General features: G+C 43.6%; 1 protein-coding gene across 4 annotated transcripts in view; it reads left to right on the top strand.

The window, feature by feature from the left end:
• Rabep1 (rabaptin, RAB GTPase binding effector protein 1) overlaps window positions 1-19,902 on the top strand; it is an 80,274-nt gene that overhangs the window by 21,565 nt on the left and 38,807 nt on the right. For 3 of the 4 annotated variants that reach the window (XM_021661328.2, XM_060363374.1, XM_021661329.2), the window contains exons 2-4: window positions 4,257-4,385; window positions 14,504-14,707; window positions 16,755-16,915. In XM_021661328.2, coding sequence (XP_021517003.1) covers window positions 4,257-4,385; window positions 14,504-14,707; window positions 16,755-16,915 — 494 coding nt within the window. The remainder of the gene's footprint in view (window positions 1-4,256; window positions 4,386-14,503; window positions 14,708-16,754; window positions 16,916-19,902) is intronic. The other variant, XM_060363373.1, reaches the window with a different exon arrangement.

Genomic DNA, 19,902 nt, shown 5'->3' with positions numbered 1-19,902 from the left:
CCTTTAATCCGACGTAGGGTTTTAATTGTTTTAGATTATTTATGTCTGAGTCTTTGCTTGCTTGTGTGTGTGTGTGCACTCCATGTGTGCCTGACCCAAGCCTCGGCTCCCTCGGCCTGCAGTTGGAGGGTGCTGCCGCAGTGGGGGTGCTAGGAACCGAACTGGAGTCCTCAGAAGCAGCCAGTGCTCTCAGCTCCTCAGCCATCTCTCCAGCCCCCAGCTTTACTTTCGCTTTTTTTTTGTTTTTTTGAGATGTTTTTGGGACTCTTTTATTGTGTTTGTGTATTCTTCCTTGAACTCTGTGGTCTGCTGGGTGTCTTCTGGTTCAACTTTGGTACCCTGTCCAGCTCATTAGAATGCAGCCTCACTTCCTACATGATGTCCTTGGCCATAAGAGTTTCCCTTCCAAATTGCCTAGAGAATTTCTGCTTTGCCAACTCCCAATGGCAAAATGCCATGGCCTAGGTGATGCTGGCAGGCAGCTGCTTTTCCCGGTTAGGTGTGACAGATGTGTGGACTGCCTGCTTTGTCCACTGTCATGTCTTGGCATATTTTTTTTTTTTTTTTTTCTGAGATGGTTTCTCTGTGTAGCCATGGCTGTCCTGGAATTGCTTTGTAGACAAGGCAGGCCTTGAACTTACAGTAATCAGTCTGTTTTTACTATATTTTTACATGGTTTATATTGTATCATATATAATTTTCTATTTTGTTCTTTTTCTTTAGTATACATTTTCTATAGTATCTATAGCTATAGTATCTCATTAAGTGGATATACCCATTATACCTAAAAATTTCATTTTATGCTTTTTTTCTTTCCTCTTTCTCCTTCCTTTTCTTCCTTCCCTTCTTTCAAACAAGGCCTACTGTTTTGCACAGCTGGGCTTGAGCTCCTGGGCTGACTTGGTCCTCCTGTCATAGCATCCTGATTTGCTGACTTGTGAGCACATACCCTGTGCCTCACAGTAGTTTTATTTCAAAATCTGGAGACAATACAAGTCGAGACTTACAGGTTTCAGGAACTGTTCAGATTCTTCTTTTTTTTCTGAGACAGGGTTTCTTTGTGTAGCCCTGGCTGTCCTGGGCTCCGTTCGTAGACTAGGCTGACCTCAGACTCACAGAGATCCACCTGTCTCCGCCTCCCAAATGCTGGGATTACAGTTGTGTGCTACAGCGCCTACCTGGCTCTGTTCAGATTCTTTTCTTTTTCCTCCCTCCTGCACTGTGGCTGGAAATGGATTTTTGAATCTTTAGTAAGATCTTCAAGTAAAAATTTCTGGTTATGGTAAAATGTGACTCAAACTTCTTTCCCCTCTTTTGTCTCACTGAGCTTAGTAAAGTGTTTCCTTTTGTAGAGGTGTATATAGTAGGACACAGCTCAGGGCTTGGAAGTATTTTAAGTTTACTCTATATTCTTACTTAGCAGGGTTAGGGATGGTTACGCTAGACAAGGTAATGGTGGCCTGCTCTTGGAATCCAGCACTTGGGAGACACAAAAAGAGAACTGAGGGTTGAGACTGTCTCAACAAACAGTAGTAAAACTAGGATGAGTCAAATACATAAGAATTACTGAACCTTTTTCTTATTTATGATTTTACTTTCTCCCTTTTTTTTCTGTATTAGTATTGCTTAATTCAGACATTTTGAGTGACAGTTATTTTTATTTTTGGATGGCAAGCATTAAAAGTAGCCATTCTTGAAAACCAAAATAAAATAAAATAAATAAATGGAGGCTTTACATGGCAGCATGGCAAACACCTTTAATCCAAGTAGTTGGCATCTTGTGGCAGTTGAATCACTGTGAGTTCCAGGCCCACCTTGGCAGCATTACAAGTTCTAGATTGGCCTTGGCTTAGGCTGGCTACATAGTGAGATCCTGTCCTTTCCTCTCTCTTTCTGTCCTTGATAAATAAGTTAACAAATGAAGTAGCCTTAGCATCAGCTGATTTCCTCCTTAGCACTCAAGCGAAGGTAGTGATGTACGGACTGTGTTTGTGAAAGGTGGAACACTAAGACTCTGTGTGGCTGAATCCCGAAGGCTTAGTATTGTTGAAAGCTGGTGCTGACTCAACTAGTTAGTTTGTATGTAGCAGGAAGGGGGATCATCTGGAAGTCAGTAAGCATGGAACTTGGTGAGAATCATGAGACCAGGAGTGAGTGACTTCTAGTCTTTTGTGACGACAGAGTGACTTGATTTCTGTATTTCTTTCTTTTTCTTTTTATTCTCTTCCTCCTCTTCTTCTTAGACTTATTTATTTTGTATGAGGGCTCTGACATGGCAGAAAGAGCATCAGATCTCACTACAGATGGCTGTGAGTCACCATGTGGTTGCTGAGAATTGAACTCAGGGCCTCTGCAAGAGCAGACAGTGCTCTTCACCACTGACCCATCTCTCCAGCCCTCTTTTTCTATTTGAAAGAAATTATTTTTGAGCTATATGCTTATCACTATGAACTACGTAATTACTGTGTTTAAAAAAAATACAGCACTTCATTTGATGAACTGTTTTTAGTTTGAGTTTTGGTTGCCTGCTAATGCATTATGATAAACCTTTTTATAAACTTCTGTCTTTTTGGGATAAATTTACTTCTCTTACATGGTGTTAAAGACATGCTTGTGGAAAGCAGTTATTTTGACCTTTCTGGAGTGCTTGAGACAGAGGCTTTTGAAAGTTAACATAAAAGTTGGATGAAGAGGGAGTCACTTGGTACTCCCTCAAAAGGATCATGACTCTGGAATTTCAGTCTGTCTTAAGGGTGGAGAGAGCCAGTCAGAATTGTGGGTGTGGATTTGGATCTGGCTCTGTGTGGGTCAGAGCCAGGATGGACTTGGGAATAGTGGAAACAAATATTTGGCTGGAAAAAAAAATGTGAGTGTTTCACTCTGTAGCCTAGGCTTGCTTGGGACTCTGTAGTGCAGGCGAGCTTCATACTCAGGGTAATCCTCCTGCCTCAGACTCCCACGTCCCGGGCTTACAGATGCAAACTACCATGCCAGGGTTTTAATTTTAAGGGCTGCATTTTTGTTTTTGTTGATTCGTTAGTCTTACTTGACTTAAATATAATGATGAATGGTATAAGCCTTTGTGTGTGTGTGTGGAAGGTATGGCTGATATAGGATGTAGGGAAAGCATGAACAGAGGCCTTTTTTTTCTTTTCTTTTAAATTGCTAGATTACATAGTATTTTTAAAAATGTGTACATTATAATATTTTGAAGTAGCATACATTATGTGAATGGCTTCTTCATAATCCATGGCTCCTCCAGCAACATAATTAGTTGAATCAAGCTGAATTTATAAAAGCCAGGCTTATTGGGATGCAGCTCTCTGGCAGGTTCACAGGAGGGGTCAGTGAAGCTGCAGGGTTGGACGGGGGTGGGGGCTTCCTAAAGGAGTCAGGAGTCGTCATGATGTGATGGTGAGGTGCTGGGGTTACAGCCTTCTTTGCTAAGTACAGTCAGAGCCCTGTAGCTGGGGTCTTAGTTCCTGTGGTCACTTTGGAATATGGAAGTAGGAGCTGGCTTTGTTCATTTTTTAAAATAGTTATTTATTTATTTTATATCTATGAGTGTTTCATCTACATGTACACCTGCATGCCAGGGAGGGCATCAGATCTAAGTATAGATGGCTGTGAGCCATGATGGAATTGCTGGGACTATGGTCAACACTTACCTGAAAACATATGATCTGCCAGTATGAGCTTTGACACAGAATCACGGATTGTGTCTTTTCCATATGGTAACAATTTCCATATAGTAGAATGGGTCTTCTGGAACTGGAAGATTAGTTCCTGTTTCTGTGGGTGTCCTAGCCAGGGAACCCATTAGATTTTGTTTGTAATAAAGAAGCAGGAAGTAGCAGTGGTGACAGTGGGGTTAGCTGTGGGATAAATGGCTTAACTAAGTCAGTATTTAACAGTTCCACCAATGGAGAAACATTCTGTCAGTGCAGTAAAGAGTGTTAGGAATTCTTGTATTGGAATTCTTTGTTCTCTGTAACTCTGTTTCAGTATGTATGACTCACTCACAGTGTAACTCTGTTTCAGTATGTATGACTCACTTACAGTGTATGTATCAAAGTCTGATAGAAGTGTCTGGCTTTTTTTAAAATTACAGTTTCCTAGTATATAATGGATTTCAGCTTCTCTACTAATTTCATGTATAGTAGTGTGTAGCTAGTGTGTAGCTGGATGGCTACTTTATTCTTGTGGTTTATATATAAACAAATATATTACTTGCTAACTGGTATTTTTTTTTCCAGTTTCTCTTCAGCAACGGGTAGCAGAATTGGAAAAAATTAATGCAGAATTTTTGCGTGCACAGCAGCAGCTTGAGCAAGAATTTAATCAAAAGAGAGCAAAATTTAAGGAGCTGTATTTGGCTAAGGAGGGTAAGTTTGCCAGTCTTTCCCAACTCCCCTGCCAAAACTGTCTTAAATGTTAAATTTCTGATAGGACAGTGTTTGTTTGTCATTGTTTGACCATTATTTGTGTGTGCGTGTGTGTGCATGTGTGTGTGATATAATAATATGATGCTTTTTGGAACTAGAGTTGTCAGTGGAGTTGGAGCATGTGTTTTCTGACAGTAATCGTGCTTAGTTGTAGGTGGCCGCTCTTAACATTGAGGTGCGCTTCCTGGTTCTGTTGTATAGAAACGGACACTTCACTCAAGTTCCTTTCTCAGTACATCCTGTTAAATACCTGCTATGTCGGATACATTGTATTTAGGTGCCGCACATACAGTGGGAGCAAGATTCATGTGTTCCCTTAGGTTGACTGAGCTGAGTCTTTGTGCCACCAGCTGTTACGGGCGGGCGTTTAAAGTGATGCGTGGGGATCTAATGAGTGGCAGGGACGCTGTCCGCTCTCTGCTGTTGGCCTTGAACTAGTACAGACACAACCTCTGTGGTGTCCTTGTGCAGCAGCTGCGGCAGCATCAGGCTTATTGGGAAAACTTGCGTGGACATATTTGGGTTGCATCCCACGTTTGCTGAGTCAGGAGCTGGGATGAGGGTCCTGTGGTCCCAGGTGATTCAGCTTCAGAGTTTCTGGACTCTGGGATTCCACAGTTTGCATTTTTAGCAGGTTACTGGGTGATATGATTAATGGTTTAGGTAGCACACTTTGAGACTCCTTAATCTAAATCAATGTCTTTTGTATTTTTTAATTGAAATTTTTATTGAGCTAGAGTCCTGTGTATCCCAGACTAGCCTTGAACTGTCAACAGCTGAGCGTGGCCCTAAAGCTCTGACCTTATCTCCCCATGCCAGGTCACTAGTTTGGCACTCCAGTTTGAACCCAGGCTGCATGCTAGTCTGGATCCCAAACTCATAGGTAATAACTTGGGCTTGAAAGTCTTTTAAAAATAATCTTGTCAACTGATGTGACACACATTTGTAATCCCAGTGCTCAGGAGGCAGAGGCAGGCGAATCACTGTGAGTTTGAGTCCAGCCTGGTCTATAAATTGAGTCTAGGACAAGCCAAGGCTATGCAGAGAAACCCTGTCTTAAAAAACCAAGAGAAAAAAAAAATCTTGTCAGTGTTCTGTTACAAAAATATGCATATAAGTGGGTATGGCGGTAGACTTTTAATCCAGCACTCCCCTTCCCCACATGCTCCTCCTCCTTCCCACTTCCCCTCCCTTCCCCTCCCCTCTCTTCCTTTGCTTTAGATAGGGTTTCATGTAGCTCAGGTTGACTTTTCCGATCCTCCTGCTGGGATTATAGATGTGCAATCCTGTGCTTGGTTTAAGTGGTGCTAGAGCAAGCCCAGGGCCCTGAGCATGTCAAGTAGAAGACTTCTGGGAGTTGCCTTCCCAGTCCCTGGGGCTTTCATATAGGCACATGCAAATTTGTTAAGCACCCTACCCTGCCTTTTCCTTGCTGTGTAGCCCTTTCCTCTTCCAGTCTACCTTCTAAGGTTTATTTCTTCCTCAGTTGACAGGGTCCTACCTTAAACGGGGAGCAGTGCTGTGGTGTCAGGATGACCTGTTAATACACTCAGTGCACACGTACAAGGCTCTGCTAGTGTGTCCGTGTGCTCAAGTTCATGCCATTTTCTTCCTTTTCTTCTCACACTCATATGTAGATATGTATGGATATTTTGTCTGCACATATGTCTGTATACCACGGAGGCTAGAAGAGGACACAGGATCCCCTGGGGCTGGAGTTAATAGACAGTTGTCAGCTGTCATGTGAGTGCTGGAAATTGAACCTTTATCTTAGTTTTTCTTTATTCAGTAAGTTGAAGTTTAGTTTTAAAAAAATAATTTATTTTTATTTTTTGTGAATTGATGTGAGGGTGTCAGATTCGCTGGAACTGGAATTACAGACAATTGTGAGCTGCCATGTGGGTGCTGGGATTTGAACCTGGTTCCTTTGGAAGGGCAGATAGTGTGCTCTTAACCACTGAGCCATCTTTGTAGTCCCTTAAAATCAGTTTTGAAAGCTAGTTTGACTTGTTTTCCATTTTTCTCTGTTCCCAAATAAAGCTTTTAGGTTTTTCCTTGAAGTTATTTTCTATAAAATCTTGTAAATAAATTTAATAGAAAGTAAAAAAAAAAAAAGCACATTTCTCTCTGCCTTTTTTCCTCCCTTTCTCCCCTCCCTTTCTTTTTAACTTTTTATTGATTCTTTGTGAATTTCACATTATGCACCCTAATCCCACTCGACTCGCTGTTCTCCATATCCTCCCTCTGCCCTCGCAACCTTCCCCTAAAAGAGAAGAAAACAACAAAATCTTGGTATGGGGTATCACACAGGACACCCCTTTGCTCAGACAGCTTTTCTTGCATGTGCTCACGGCCGTGAGCTGTCGGTCCACACATAAGTATGGATCCTCCCTAGGACTCCTGTCTGCTGTCCTGTTGCTGCCCTGTGTCGTAAGATCCTGCCGCTTTGGATCTGGAGAACCACCCCTTCATGCTCTCCAGCAGTTCATAGACGGGTAGATGTTGGGCTGGGCCAACTCAAAGCCCTGGACCTGGGCCTGGGTGGTAGCTGAGCTAGTCAGCCTGACAGCTCTCCCACACTCACGCCCTCCAGGCCAGCTCTCCAGCACTGCCCAGGCGAGGGGCAGGGCCATCTCTGCTGTTCTCACATCCTCCAGGCTGGCTCACCTGTGTCCCCACCAGGGCCAGCTCTCCTGCACTGCACTCACACCCAGGGCCTGGCTCACCTGTACCCCACTACCCAAAGACTCAGCTCTACTGTGATGCCCAGGCAAGGTGTGGGACCAGCTCTCCCCCACTGCTCACACTAGGGGCGGGCCTTCCTTTCTTTTTTCATCATGTGTGCTAGAGCATAGGTGTGGCGGTAAAGGGCAACTCTGTGCAGTTACATCTTTGCTTCTACCTTTTCTTGGGTTTTAGGATCAAACTTGGGTTATCAGGCATGGACAACGGGTGCTTTTACAAAACCGCCGAGCCATCTCACTGGCCCACAGCCTCTTCTGACAAAAGTTTCATCTCTGCACTAAACAGCTTGCTATGTTAAAACCACTTCAGTTAACTCTACTCTATTATCTGAAAGTGTTAACAGATTTACGCTGGCCGTAGAGAATGCTGAGGCAGCTTTTTTTAAAATTAATTTATTCATTGACAACTTCACATGATATAATATAAGTTTTGGCCACACTCATCCCCTCTTTTTTTCTTTTTTTATTATAATTTTTTATTTATTACAATTTATTCAGTTTGTAACCCAGCTGTAGCCCCACCCTTGTCCCCTCCCAATCCCACCTTCCCTCCCTCTTCTCCTCCCATGTCCCTTCCCCAGTCCACCAATAGTGGAGGTCCTCCTCCCCTTCCATCTGACCCTAGCCTATCAGGTCTCATCTGAACTGTCTTTCATAGTCTTCCTCTGTGGTTTAGTAAGGCTGCTCCCTCCTCAGGGGGAGGTGATTAAAGAACCAGCCACCGAGTTCATGGTAGTGACAGCCCCTGTTCCCCTTGCTAGGGAGACCATTTGGAGACTGAGCTGCCACTGGTTACATCTGTGCAGGGGTTCTAGGTTATCTCAATGCATGGTCCTTGGTTGGAGTATCAGTGCTGAGGCAGCTTTCTATAAAATGACAGAAGGAATTCTATGATCTTTTCTGACACTTTACGGTGGCCTTCCTAAAGGCGATATATATGGTATATAAGACATCAGTATTGATTGTTTAGGTTTTTTTTGTTTGTTTTGTATTTTGTTTTTTTTTTTTTTTTTTTTTTTTTGAGACAGGGTTTCTCTGTGGCTATCCTGGAACTCACTCTGTAGACCAGGCTGGCCTTGAACTCACAGTGATCTACCTGCCTCTGCCTCCCAAGTGCTGGGATTAAGGGTATGCATCACCACCACCTGGCTGATTATTTAGTTTTTGTCTTGAACACTTGACCATATCATAATAAAGTTAAAAATTAAGGCTTCTCAAGCAGCAGCTTCTGTTGCTGTACCTGCTGTGAGGGTGGGAACCAGGCTTGAGCCTCACAGCATACAGTGTACAGTGGCATGCCCAGCAGTCTGTCTGTCAGCAAAACAGGCCACTGTGTTGTCCCCAGGAAGGGACAGGTTTGCTGCTTCTGTGATTGCTGGGCTTGCATTTATTTGGACGATCACTGAGTTGTAAATGCAAACAGTAATGGGGACTAAGAAAAGAGGGACATGGCCACCTTTTCACTTCTCTTACCGCCTGCTTTTGTCTCAGTGTACATTTTTTTCAAGCTGATTTTAGTTGGGAATATTATACAATTTAGGAAAGTTGTGTTGATTTTTCTATTAAGATTTAGTGTCTTTATGCACTTTCTTTCTTTAAGCAGCTTCAGTACAGCACTTACCCTGCAGCAGTGTCTGTGTTTAGAGCCTCAGTCGAGAGTGTTGGTAGGCCCTGATCTCTGAAGCTGCAGAAGAAAGGCTGTTCAAGAAAAGGAGAGAAATGGACGTAGAGTTTTCTAGTGCTGTCCAAAGGACAGGGCCATGATCCACAGAGCTCCGATGCTCTTAGACTCGGCTGTGAGAAGCTCAGGGTTTGCGTGTGGTCCAGAGGGCGCGTGTTCACTTGGCTATGGATGGGAGCAGGATGTTAAAGTTATAGCTACCAAGAAAAGGTAAGTAAGAAAACTACGTTAAAACTTTAAACAAGGCCGGGTGTGCTGACACACGCCTTTAGCCTGGCACTCGGGAGGCAGAGGCAGGCAGATTTGAGTTTGAGGCCAGCCTGGTCTACAGAATGAGTTCCAGGACAGCCAGGGCTACACAGAGAAACCCTGTCTCAAAAAACCCAAACACACATACACACACCCCAAACAAACCAAAACACCGTCTTGTAAACACATACAAGAGAATAAGCCTTGCACAGTGCTTGTGCATATGTGTGCAGACTGGGGTTAGCCGGGAGTGACGGCAGGAGCCTTGTCCGCAGCAACTGGCTCCAGGAAACACTGCACTGTATTAGCCCCTCAGAACACAGAAGACAGTGGAATGACATCCTCAGAGGAGATAAAAAAGATTGTCAACTTACAACTTTAATATTTAGCTGAATTCTCTTTTTTAACATTTATTTATTTATATGAATTTCTGTCTACATGTACACGTGGAAGTTAGAGAGCATGAGACCCTATTACAGATGGTTATAAACCTCCGTGTGGCTGCTGGAACTTGAACTAGGACATCTGGAAGAACAGCCACTAACACTGAGTCATCTCTCCAGCTCCCAAAAATATTAGTCATTTTTTTTTCATAAGCTTATATAGTTTCTTTTTTGTTTTTGTTTTTTGAGATAAGGTTTCTCCTGGCTGTCCTGGAACTCACTTTGTAGACTAGGATGCCCTTGAACTTAGAGATCCACCTGCCTCTGCCTCCCAAGTGCTGGGATTAAAGGTGTGTGCCACCATGCCCAGCCTTTACCTGAGTTCTCGAGTGAGAACAAAGTGCATCCTGAGGCAGTTAAGTACTGAGAACATTTGTCGCCCGCACGGGCACTGTAGTGACGGGGAGGGCTTGTACTTGTCAGAAGAGAACTAGACAGGGACATAGGAGACTGCAAAGCGGAGAGACTGACAAAGACGACTTCCCAAGTACCCGAAGAACGTTGAGTTCACGTCCACAGAAGTGTTCTTGCTCCCAGCATCCGCTCCCAGCTGCCTTGACTCCTGCCGATCTGGTGCCCTCTCTGCGCTCTGCCAGCACAGGCGAGCACCGGCTGCACTTCTGCACACGTAGGCCAAAGGAGCTCAGATGCAAAATGAAACAATGCTAAAACATCTTCTGGAAGAAACTAACAAAAACACAAGCTTAACAAAGTTATTGGTCACCAAAACAAACAGAAACAAAGACAGAAGCAGAGAGGGAATGGTTGGGAAGGAGGTAGCAAAGAGCAGGAGAGGATGGAGATTGGTGAATGGGAGGGAGTGTAATCACAGCTATACACGGGGCTGGAGAGATGGCTCAGCAGTTAAGAGCACCTGAGTCCCAGCAACCACACGGTGGCTCGCAGCCATCTATAGTGAGGTCTGGTGCCCTCTGCTGGCGTGCAGGCAAACATTGTAAACATAATGAATAAGTAAGTCTTTAAAAAATTATGTACATGTATGAAAATGTCATGAAATTCATGTGTAACTCACATACAACTAATATTTGCTAATAAAACATGGAAACACTAAAAGACCAAGCCTAGTGATTTGGGAGGCTCAAGCAGAAGGACTGACTGGCATAGCTGGAGCACATGATAGTTTTTGAGGAACTTCTGTATTCCGTCATCAGTACTTTATTATTTGCCAGAGTTCTCATAGACAGTACAACAGAATAAAGAGAAATTAGTTATAAATTAAATTAGTTTTCCCCCTTTTTGAAAAGCTAAGTTTGCATAAAGAATTGCTCACCGTTATTTAACATATTAAAATGTACAGTAATGAATATTGATTACAATCCATATTTTCCCCTGTGAACAAAGAATTAGTACCAGAATTTTTCAAATTTTTATAAAAAATAAACTGCAAGAGACATTCTTATTAAAAATTAATTATTTTTATTTCATGTGCATTGGTGTTTGCCTGCATGTATGTCTGTGTGAGGGTGTCAGATCCCCTGGAACTGGAGTTGCTGATAGTTTTTAGCTGCCATGTGTGTACTGGGAATTGAACCCAGGTCCTCTGGAAGAGCAGCCAGTGCTCTTACTCTCTAGTTCCCTGCAAGAGACATTCTGTACAAAGTATTATCCAGATAAAACGTAGAAAAGATGTAACAAGTCATCACAAGAACTTGTGTATGCATCTCTTTGAAATGCAGATGTCTCTGTCTAAATCCTTACTAAATGTTCCAAAATCAAACAACGTAAAAAAACAAAACAAAACAAAACCACAACAACAGATTTGGTGACAAATTGGTCCTTGTCCTAGAACTGCAGATTGGTCAAACACTTTATCACTGTAACAGTACATTATAGTGAGTAGCATAGAACGCAAGCTGGACGTGGTGATGCATGCCTTTAATCCAGCACTCACAGAGGCAGTGAGGTTCTTGTGAGTCCAAGGACAGTTTGATCTACATAGTTTCAGCCAGAGCTTACATAATTGAGAAGACTGGTCTCAGAAACAAACAAAACAAAAGATAAAAACCAAAGTATACACACGTAGCCAGGCGGGGTGGCACAGGCCTGTAATCCCAGCATTCAAGAAGCATGGATCTCTGAATTCAAGGCCAGCCTGGTCTACAGAGCGAGTCTAGGACAACCAAGGCTACACAGAGAAACCCTGTCTTGAAAAAACAAACAAAACCAAAGCACATGAATTTCTCAGTTGATAAAGGAAAAGTAATTTGTAAAACTGCACCTGTTCATGATTAAAACCACTACAGTAGAAACAGAAGGGAAATGTGCCAACTAGGACATCTCTATAAAATGCAGGTGCTCAGAAAAATAAGTTTCAGATTGACTCATGTAGGGAGTGTGCTGTGTGTTTATGTGACACATATATGATGGCAGCAGAAGGGGACATGAGAAGTGTCAGTGAGGAGGGAGGAGTTTAAAGGAGTAATGAGGAAAACACAAAGATAATTGTATTCTTCATGCAGAAACTATATAAAATGACAGCAGAAAGGAGCTACTTTTGGTGGGAGAGGTTTGAAGGATTATGGTTAGGGCTAGGGTTAGACTTTTTTACTAGGATAAAAGATGAATATTGGAAAAATTTGGGGGGACTGTCACAAGAGACACCAAGATGGATTCCTGGGGAGTAAGGAGTTAATTAGAAAAGTTATTAGAGTATAGTGGGGCTCCAAGGAGAGTCCAGGCCCTTGCCCCAGAGACAGACAGCATTGGAGCGTGTTTGAAGTGGAGAATCGTAGTATGTATTTGTGGCAGAAGTGGGAGTTGATTCTCCTGTCTTTCTGAGTATTCTGGGGTTGGGGTAGTCACAGTTCTAGCCTGCAGCTTTATTCTCATTCTCACTTTTATTCTTGGTCTTTGGCGGTCCAGGAGCCAACACCTGCTGTGACGTAAACTCACTTTCCCAGGTGAGAGGTTCTAGCACCTGGAGGTCTGTTAGGTAGGGATTCAGTGTCTCGGTTAGCTTGCCTTTTAGTGTTTGTGGGAGAGAGAAGGCTGTCACACAGCTGCGGACTGAACAGTGGCTGGATTCAAACCCTATCCTCCTCCAAGTGGCTTGTAACTCAAGCACGGGTTGTTGTTCTTCCCAGACTTCATGAGTACGGTCTTCACTGTCTGGCCTTTTGTTGAGTTCTGGTTTTCCACACTCCATCAGATGAAACACTCAGTTCTGGTTATGGGATTCTGAGGCTTCTCTGTTCCGTAACCCAGAAGTTCTTGCACATTTCTGCCGTGAGCCAGTTTCAAACACCTGCCAGCCATGTAGTCAGGTTATCATAGCGATGTGCCCGCTTTGAGTACAAGAATTCTGTGCTAGTTTTCTTGTCCTGACACACACCTGGCATGCTTGGAGGAGATGCGGAGGATCACGTCAGGGAAGGCCTGGCTGGAAGTGCGCGAAGTGTGTCACATTGGATCTGCGGCCGGGAAAACAGAGGGAGATGAGAGCTCACACTCGGCTTGAAAGCGCATGCAGGGCTTGTTTTCTTTTACTTTTAATCCGGGACCGAGTGCCATGTGTATCAGCCCTCATTCAGGATGGGCTTCTTTGTTCACTCAACCCTCTATGGACACACCAGTCATTCATGACCATAGGTTTTTCTCTGTGGCGACGCCTTATGCAGTCAGCAGTGAAGATTACCCCTCCCAGTGCTCTTCCTGAGTCAGAAGGAGAGCTGCATTGGAGACAGACATCCAGAGTGTGCTGGTGTGCACTGAGATCCTGTCGCTAAGGAGCCTAAGGCAGAAGGACTCAGAGCATGTGGACAACTCACAGTACTTGGTGAGGGACTGAGGAAGGGAAATCTAAGGGAATTGTGGTTACTGGTCAGGATATGGAACATATCGCACTTCCTGCAAATAAGGAAGTGTAGGCTTAAAAGTTGAACCCTTTTATGTTGATGGAGGCCAGGTTTTTGTTTTTTTGAATGGAGAGAAGAGTGGGCGTTGACAGTAAGAGAAAATAGATCTGTCCCTTAGTTTTGTTAGGGCTAGGGACCAGGGCCTTGTGCAGGCTGGGCAAGTGCTGCACCCTAAACTACATTCCCATCTTTTTCAGACGTCGGGGCCAAACCTATGCCCTATCTCTGCTTAAGGCGTGTGGTATCCGTGTGATCTCAACTACTTAATATTTAAGAGATTATAAAGAGTGACTAGCGCTGCGTGTGGTGACACGTGACTTTAATCCCAGGCGGGCAGATCTCTGTGAGTTTGAGACCAGCCTGGACTGCAGGGAAGTCCAGGACAGCCAGGGCTATTACACGGAGAAACCCTGTCTCAAAAAGCAAAAAACAAAAAGGTGACTAAGCAAGTAATCATAGCTTTGTCGACTCTAATCGCTGTGTGGCGTGGCTCTTCTGTTAAGAGTGTCTTGAAGGCTTACTCTGGAAAGTTACCGTACTTGGAGACATTCACAGTGTATTATTCTGTCATTGCAACAGCCCTGGAAAGTGGCCAGCTTCATCTCCAGTTTATAAATTTGGGTAGTTACACCTGAGTAGGTAAACAACTTGATTATTGGGGTGGAGAGCTAGCTCAGTGGTAAAGAGCCCGGGGTGTTCTTCCGAAGGACCCGCTTCAGTTCCCAGCACCTACATGCCAGCTAACAGTGTGTGACAACAGTCTTGGGAATCTGCTGCACTCTTCTGGCACTCAAGGGCACATGTGTGCACAGATCAACGTGTAGTTAAAACCCGCATACACGAGAATAAGTGAGAGTGGTGAAAGCCTGAATACAGCAGCAGGCTGTGACCTTCCCCAGTATATTATTAGTGTAAATGCTTTGTTTCTGAGACTCGTTATACTTTATATAGGTATCAAAATGCCTTCATAATCTGTATAGCATTTTAAAATTCAAATTCTTCATTTTTTTGGGGGTCTGATAAAGTGAACCACACATTAATGGAAAATCTTTTACTTTTTTCCCAGAGGATCTGAAGAGGCAAAATGCAGTATTGCAAGCTGCACAGGATGATTTGGGTCACCTTCGAACACAGCTGTGGGAGGCTCAGGCAGAGATGGAGAATATTAAGGCCATTGCTACAGTCTCTGAAAATACTAAGCAAGAAGCTATAGATGAAGTTAAAAGGCAGTGGAGAGAAGAAGTTGCTTCACTTCAGGCTGTAATGAAAGGTAAAGACAAAGGTCAGGTTTAGACTTTCTGAGATCAACAGATTCTGATGCGTAACGCCATTTTCAGATGGCCACAATGCATTTTAATGCATCAGGCAGTGCTGGTGCACACCTTTAGTCCCAGCACTTGGGAGGCAGAGGCAGGTGGATCTCTGTGAGTCTAAAGTCAGCCTGGTCTATGGAGTGAATCCCAGGACAGCCAGGGCTGCACAGAGAAACCTGTCTTGAAACCCCCCCACCCCCGAAAGAAAGAAAGAAAGAAAGAAAGAAAGAAAGAAAGAAAGAAAGAAAGGAAAGAAAGAATTTTGTGTTTATGTGTGACTTTAGGTACTGTTACCTCTGTCAAATGGAACGGAAAGCAGAGGCGTTGTAATGGGCGCACTGCCAGTGTCTCTGACGGATCTAATAGTGAAGAAGAGAGAGAGAGTGTTAAGTGAGGATTGTAGTTACTTTAAGATTCATAGCAGGCTTTAAGCCTGGATTTTTATTTGTTTAGATTCTTGAGTAAATGTATATTTGTATGTGAACTCTTTGCTCGATGGGCAGGAATGTCCTTAAGGCTAAAATGGGCTTTATGGTGTGTCCAACTTGTGACCCTTAGTCTGAAGGAAGTGTGATTGTGTGTCTAGCTTCTTTCCCTTCACCTCAAATCCTTCATGACTTCCTTCATTTCTGAGAATGATGACAAAATGAAGGAAGGTGTTACCCTAATCTTTGGGATCTTGGAATTAGCCACTATTTACACATGTGAACTAATGGTAACGGCTCTATCCATGCAGTCTTTGTGTCTGTGTCCCAGTTTTTAAAAACATAGTCTTTTTTGAGAGGAAGCAATCAAGGCTACCTCTGTTTCTGAGTCTGTAGCTCTCACTGAGGGTTACTCTAATCTCAGGTAGTAAGTCTGACTATATTGCTTTGTCTATACGGAGTTAATTTCTCATAGGGATCACGTCTGTCTGTAGGTAAGCTAGGGGTTGTCCTAACAGGTCTGTTACCCTACCCATATCCTAGACTTTTCTAGCTGTCTGCTTCTGTACAGTTAACACGTTCTTTAAAACTTCATCTTTGCTTTTTGTCTGAACAATGGCTCTTTCAGCCTCCGTTACGAAAGGAAAATTTCTGTAGAAATGTTTATACTGTATATCTTTCTTAGACTTTGTTGACCATGTCTGTGGTCACCTTTAACTGTCAGGAAATTGGAATTTATGGCTTTAAGTCTCTGTGTTTAGTTTTCTGCATTGAGGCAAGTGATCCACTAAGCTGCTCACTCAGCCGGAAAGTGAAGTGTTGTATTGAGCACTGTAAATTCTCAGACAGAGGTTGTCTTGTTAGTAATGAAGAAGGAATAAATTGGGGCTGGAGAGGTGGCTCAGTGGTTAGGAGCCCTTGTTGCTCTTGAGGAGGACCTGTGTTGAGTTCCCAGCACCCACCCACAGCTCCCAACTCCCTGTAACTGTAGTTCCAGGGGCTCTGGCACCCCCTTCTCACACCTGCAGGGAACAGGTACACACATAGTGCAATATGTATGTGCAGGCAACACTGAAAACATGCATGTAAAATAAAAATAAACCTTAAAAAAAAGAGTATAATTTAATGGACCTCCAGTAGTGCCTGTTAGGTGATGTAAGACTGTATTACAAGGAGGAAATTATTTCGTAAAGACTTTATAAAATATGTCTTAGTTTAGAATCTTAGCTTCTAGTAAAACTATCCCAGAAATCATGTATCTCCTTACCTGTTTTTTACAATGAAATGTTGAGTTTGTTTTGGGAGCCATGGTGTGGTGTCAAATAACATGGATTTGGGAGTGGGTCTTAGATGTATTGAAAGCTCCAGTTTGTCTAGGTTTTCTTGTCAAGTAGCATACGGCAGGGCTGTTGAGACGATTGATGATGAGGTATTGAAGCCCTTATTTCAGCTCATAATAAGAACTACAGTTTTTTATTTCTAAGAATTTGTCTTAAGCTTTTTCCATAACTTAAAACCTTTTAGTGAAGCAGATACTTGCCCGGCAGTCCTTAGACCTGGCATATGTGGTGTTTTGTAGAGACAGTCCGTGACTATGAGCACCAGTTTCACCTGAGGCTGGAGCAGGAGCGAGCACAGTGGGCGCAGTACCGAGAGTCTGCGGAGCGGGAAATAGCGGATCTGAGAAGAAGACTGTCTGAAGGCCAAGAGGAGGAGAATTTAGAAGACGAAATGAAAAAGGTATGTGGGGATACAGTCACCTGCAGAGTTACAAGTCTGAAAGCCAGGTGCTTAAGCCGCAGGACTGGAAGTGGAACGCTGTGCTTTCTCTGTTGAAGGGCTGGCTAGACAGCACGATCCCCTTTCTCCACACTCCCGGGTGAGCCATCGTCTCCTGGGGAGCTTCTCTTGCCTGTCTGTTTAGAGTGTGCCCTACCTGCCTCTTCCCCAAGCATCCAGGGTCTCCGCAGTTTCTGTACCTGGTTTCAGGATTTTCTTTGCATTGCATATTTCTTGATAAAACAGCTCCTTCTATTGTGTTTGCTTACTGCTTTCTTCCTGTTTGTTAGAATGTCAACTCCAGAGGATGGAGTCTATCTGTGCACTGAGCACATAGGACGGTGTCCGGCAGAGATGCCCAGTGGATTCATGTACCTGAGAGGTGCTGCCTATTACTGTGTCTAAACAACATTTTAGAATACTTGTTAATATTTTTTCAGCATACCTTTGTTTCCATGACAAATGGTACACATTATGCCTTGACACAGGCAGCCAAATGAAAGAGATATTTTCTCATTGAGAACATGAAAACAAACCACCTTATTTATTTATTTCGTATGTGGATGTGTGCACAGTTGTGCCAGAGCAAGTGTGTGGGGCTGAATGTCAAGCCAGCTTTCGGGGACTGGTTGTGTTCTTTCACCACGCAGTTCCTGACTCAGGTCACCAGGCTCAGTGTGAGGGGTCAGTGTCGAGCCGGCCGGCCGGCGGACTGTCACTGAGGACACTCTACATAGTCTTTACGTAACTGGATTATAGAACTTAGTCTGTGAATTTAGCTTGCCCACATATTGTCACGATAATTAAAACAATTAAAATTTAACTTTTCTTTTAAAATGGTTAGGAATGATCTTTGGCTACTAATCCTTGCTCTATTCTCTATACAAATGTATATTTATTATTTCCACAATCACTATCTTTGCTATTTTAAAAAGTTTTAACTTTTAAACTAAATTTTATTGTTATAAAGTTTATTTTGTGTGTGAGATGCTAGAGGTGCATGTCAGGGGTCTTCCTTTATCTTCTCTACCTCCATTTTAAAAATCTGCTTTTTAAATTAAATCTTTATGCCGTATTTTGATAATATTTTTCCCTCCCCCAAATCCTCAAGTCCTTCTTCCTCCCTCCCCTCCCCATCTGGCTTCATGTTTTTTCTATCTCAAAAACAAAACAAAAAACCCCAAAACTGAAAATGAAATAAAAATTAAAAAAAAAAAAACAACAAAAAACCAAACAAACCAAAAGAAACATAGAGTCTGTTTTATGTTAACCTATTCCTGGCATGAGACCTGCTTTCAGAGTGTGGCTGATAGACTTGCCCAGTGATACTCCATTGGAAAAAGGTGATATCCTTTTGCAGCAGCTCTCAGTTGCAAGTAGCATCATGGTTAGGGGTGGGACTTTGTGTCACTTTCCCTCCTACCTGCTGGGATTCTGTCGTACTTGAACTTGAGCAGGTTGTGTGTGTGCGCTGACTGTCAGTCTCTGAATTCTCCTGTGTGTCAGAAGATGTTCTGTGCAGAAGATGCTGTTTCTTTAGAGTCAGCTACTATATCTTGCTCCTAAAACCTTTCTGTGTAGTCTTGAGGGGCAGAGTTTGATGAAGACATCCCATTTAGGGCTGAGTGCTCCGGAGCCTCTCACTGTCTGCACATTGCTCAGTTGTGGGTCTCTGTAAATGGTCCTCTACTGAAGGAAGCTTCTCTGAGGGTGTTGTGCTGCACTGTCCTATGGGTGCAGTAGTATGTCAGCAAGAGTCACTTTGCAGAAAATAGTAAGTTCTTTCCCAACATTTGTGCCACTGTTGGCACTAGAGTGTCTTGGAGATGGGTTATTTGTGTTTGTTTTTTTTAGAGATTTATCTTTGAGCTGGGTGGTGGTGGTGGTGGTGCACACATTTAATCCCAGCACTCGGGGAGGTGGAGGCAGAGGCAGGTGGGTTTAAGAAGGTTGTCTGAAGGCCTGTGAGTTCTATGTCAGCCTGGTCTACAGAGTGAGTTCCAGGACAGCTAAGGTTGTCTGGAAACCGTGTCTTGAGAAACCAAAAACATCTTTACAAATTTTTATATTTAGTCTTTGACAGGTTCACTCATGTGTACGGTGTATCGTGGTCACATTTATTTCCACCCCCCCGTTCCCATTCCTTTTCTCCATCCACTTTATCTTCTTTTTGAGAAAAGTTTGTAAAATTTTGTTCATCGTTTGTATGTAAATTGTAGATGTGAATGCAGGTGCGCACAGGAGCCCGAGCGGAGAGGCTAGTTACGGCGGTGTGAGCTGCTTGGTGGAGCCCGAGCGGAGAGGCTAGTTACGGCGGTGTGAGCTGCCTGGTGGAGGCCGAGCGGAGAGGCTAGTTACGGCGGTGTGAGCTGCCTGGTGGACCTGCCAGGACCTGCCAGGGCCTCTGCGGCAGTGCACGCTCTTCACCTCGGAGCCACTCTCCAGCCCAGAGTCTTACTGTGAACACTGTCCCCTTTCAGCGCGCTCCATGCCCATATGTTACCATATGTTGTGTTATCAGCTAATGCCGATTCATTGCTGCTAACAAAGCTTCATACTTGAGGTTGAAATTGTGTCAGTTTTCCTCCCCTTTCGCTTTCCTTCCTGCCTGAGACTTCCATCTAGGACACCATGCTACAGTTAGTCATGCAGTCAGACATTGTAGGCTTGGCCACAACAGCTTTTCAACTTTTGATTTTGATGACCTTTCTGTTTATTATTAGTGTGTGTGTGTGTGTGTGTGTGCGCGCGCGTGTGTTCAGACATGCATGTGGAGCTCAGAGAGAAACTTTAGGGAGTCAGTTCTCTTCCCCACTGCATTCTGGGGTTTGAACTCTGCTCATCAGGAATGCAAGCTTGTGCTCTTACCCGCCGGCCCCTCTCACTGGCTGGCTGTATTTAGTGCTGCTTTCAGTGGGCTCTTTAAAGGTTTGTTCATATGCTACACA

This window comes from Meriones unguiculatus, chromosome 11, assembly GCF_030254825.1.
Source record: "Meriones unguiculatus strain TT.TT164.6M chromosome 11, Bangor_MerUng_6.1, whole genome shotgun sequence".
Taxonomy (NCBI): Eukaryota; Metazoa; Chordata; class Mammalia; order Rodentia; family Muridae; genus Meriones; species Meriones unguiculatus.
This window is presented reverse-complemented; position numbering and strand designations above follow the sequence as displayed.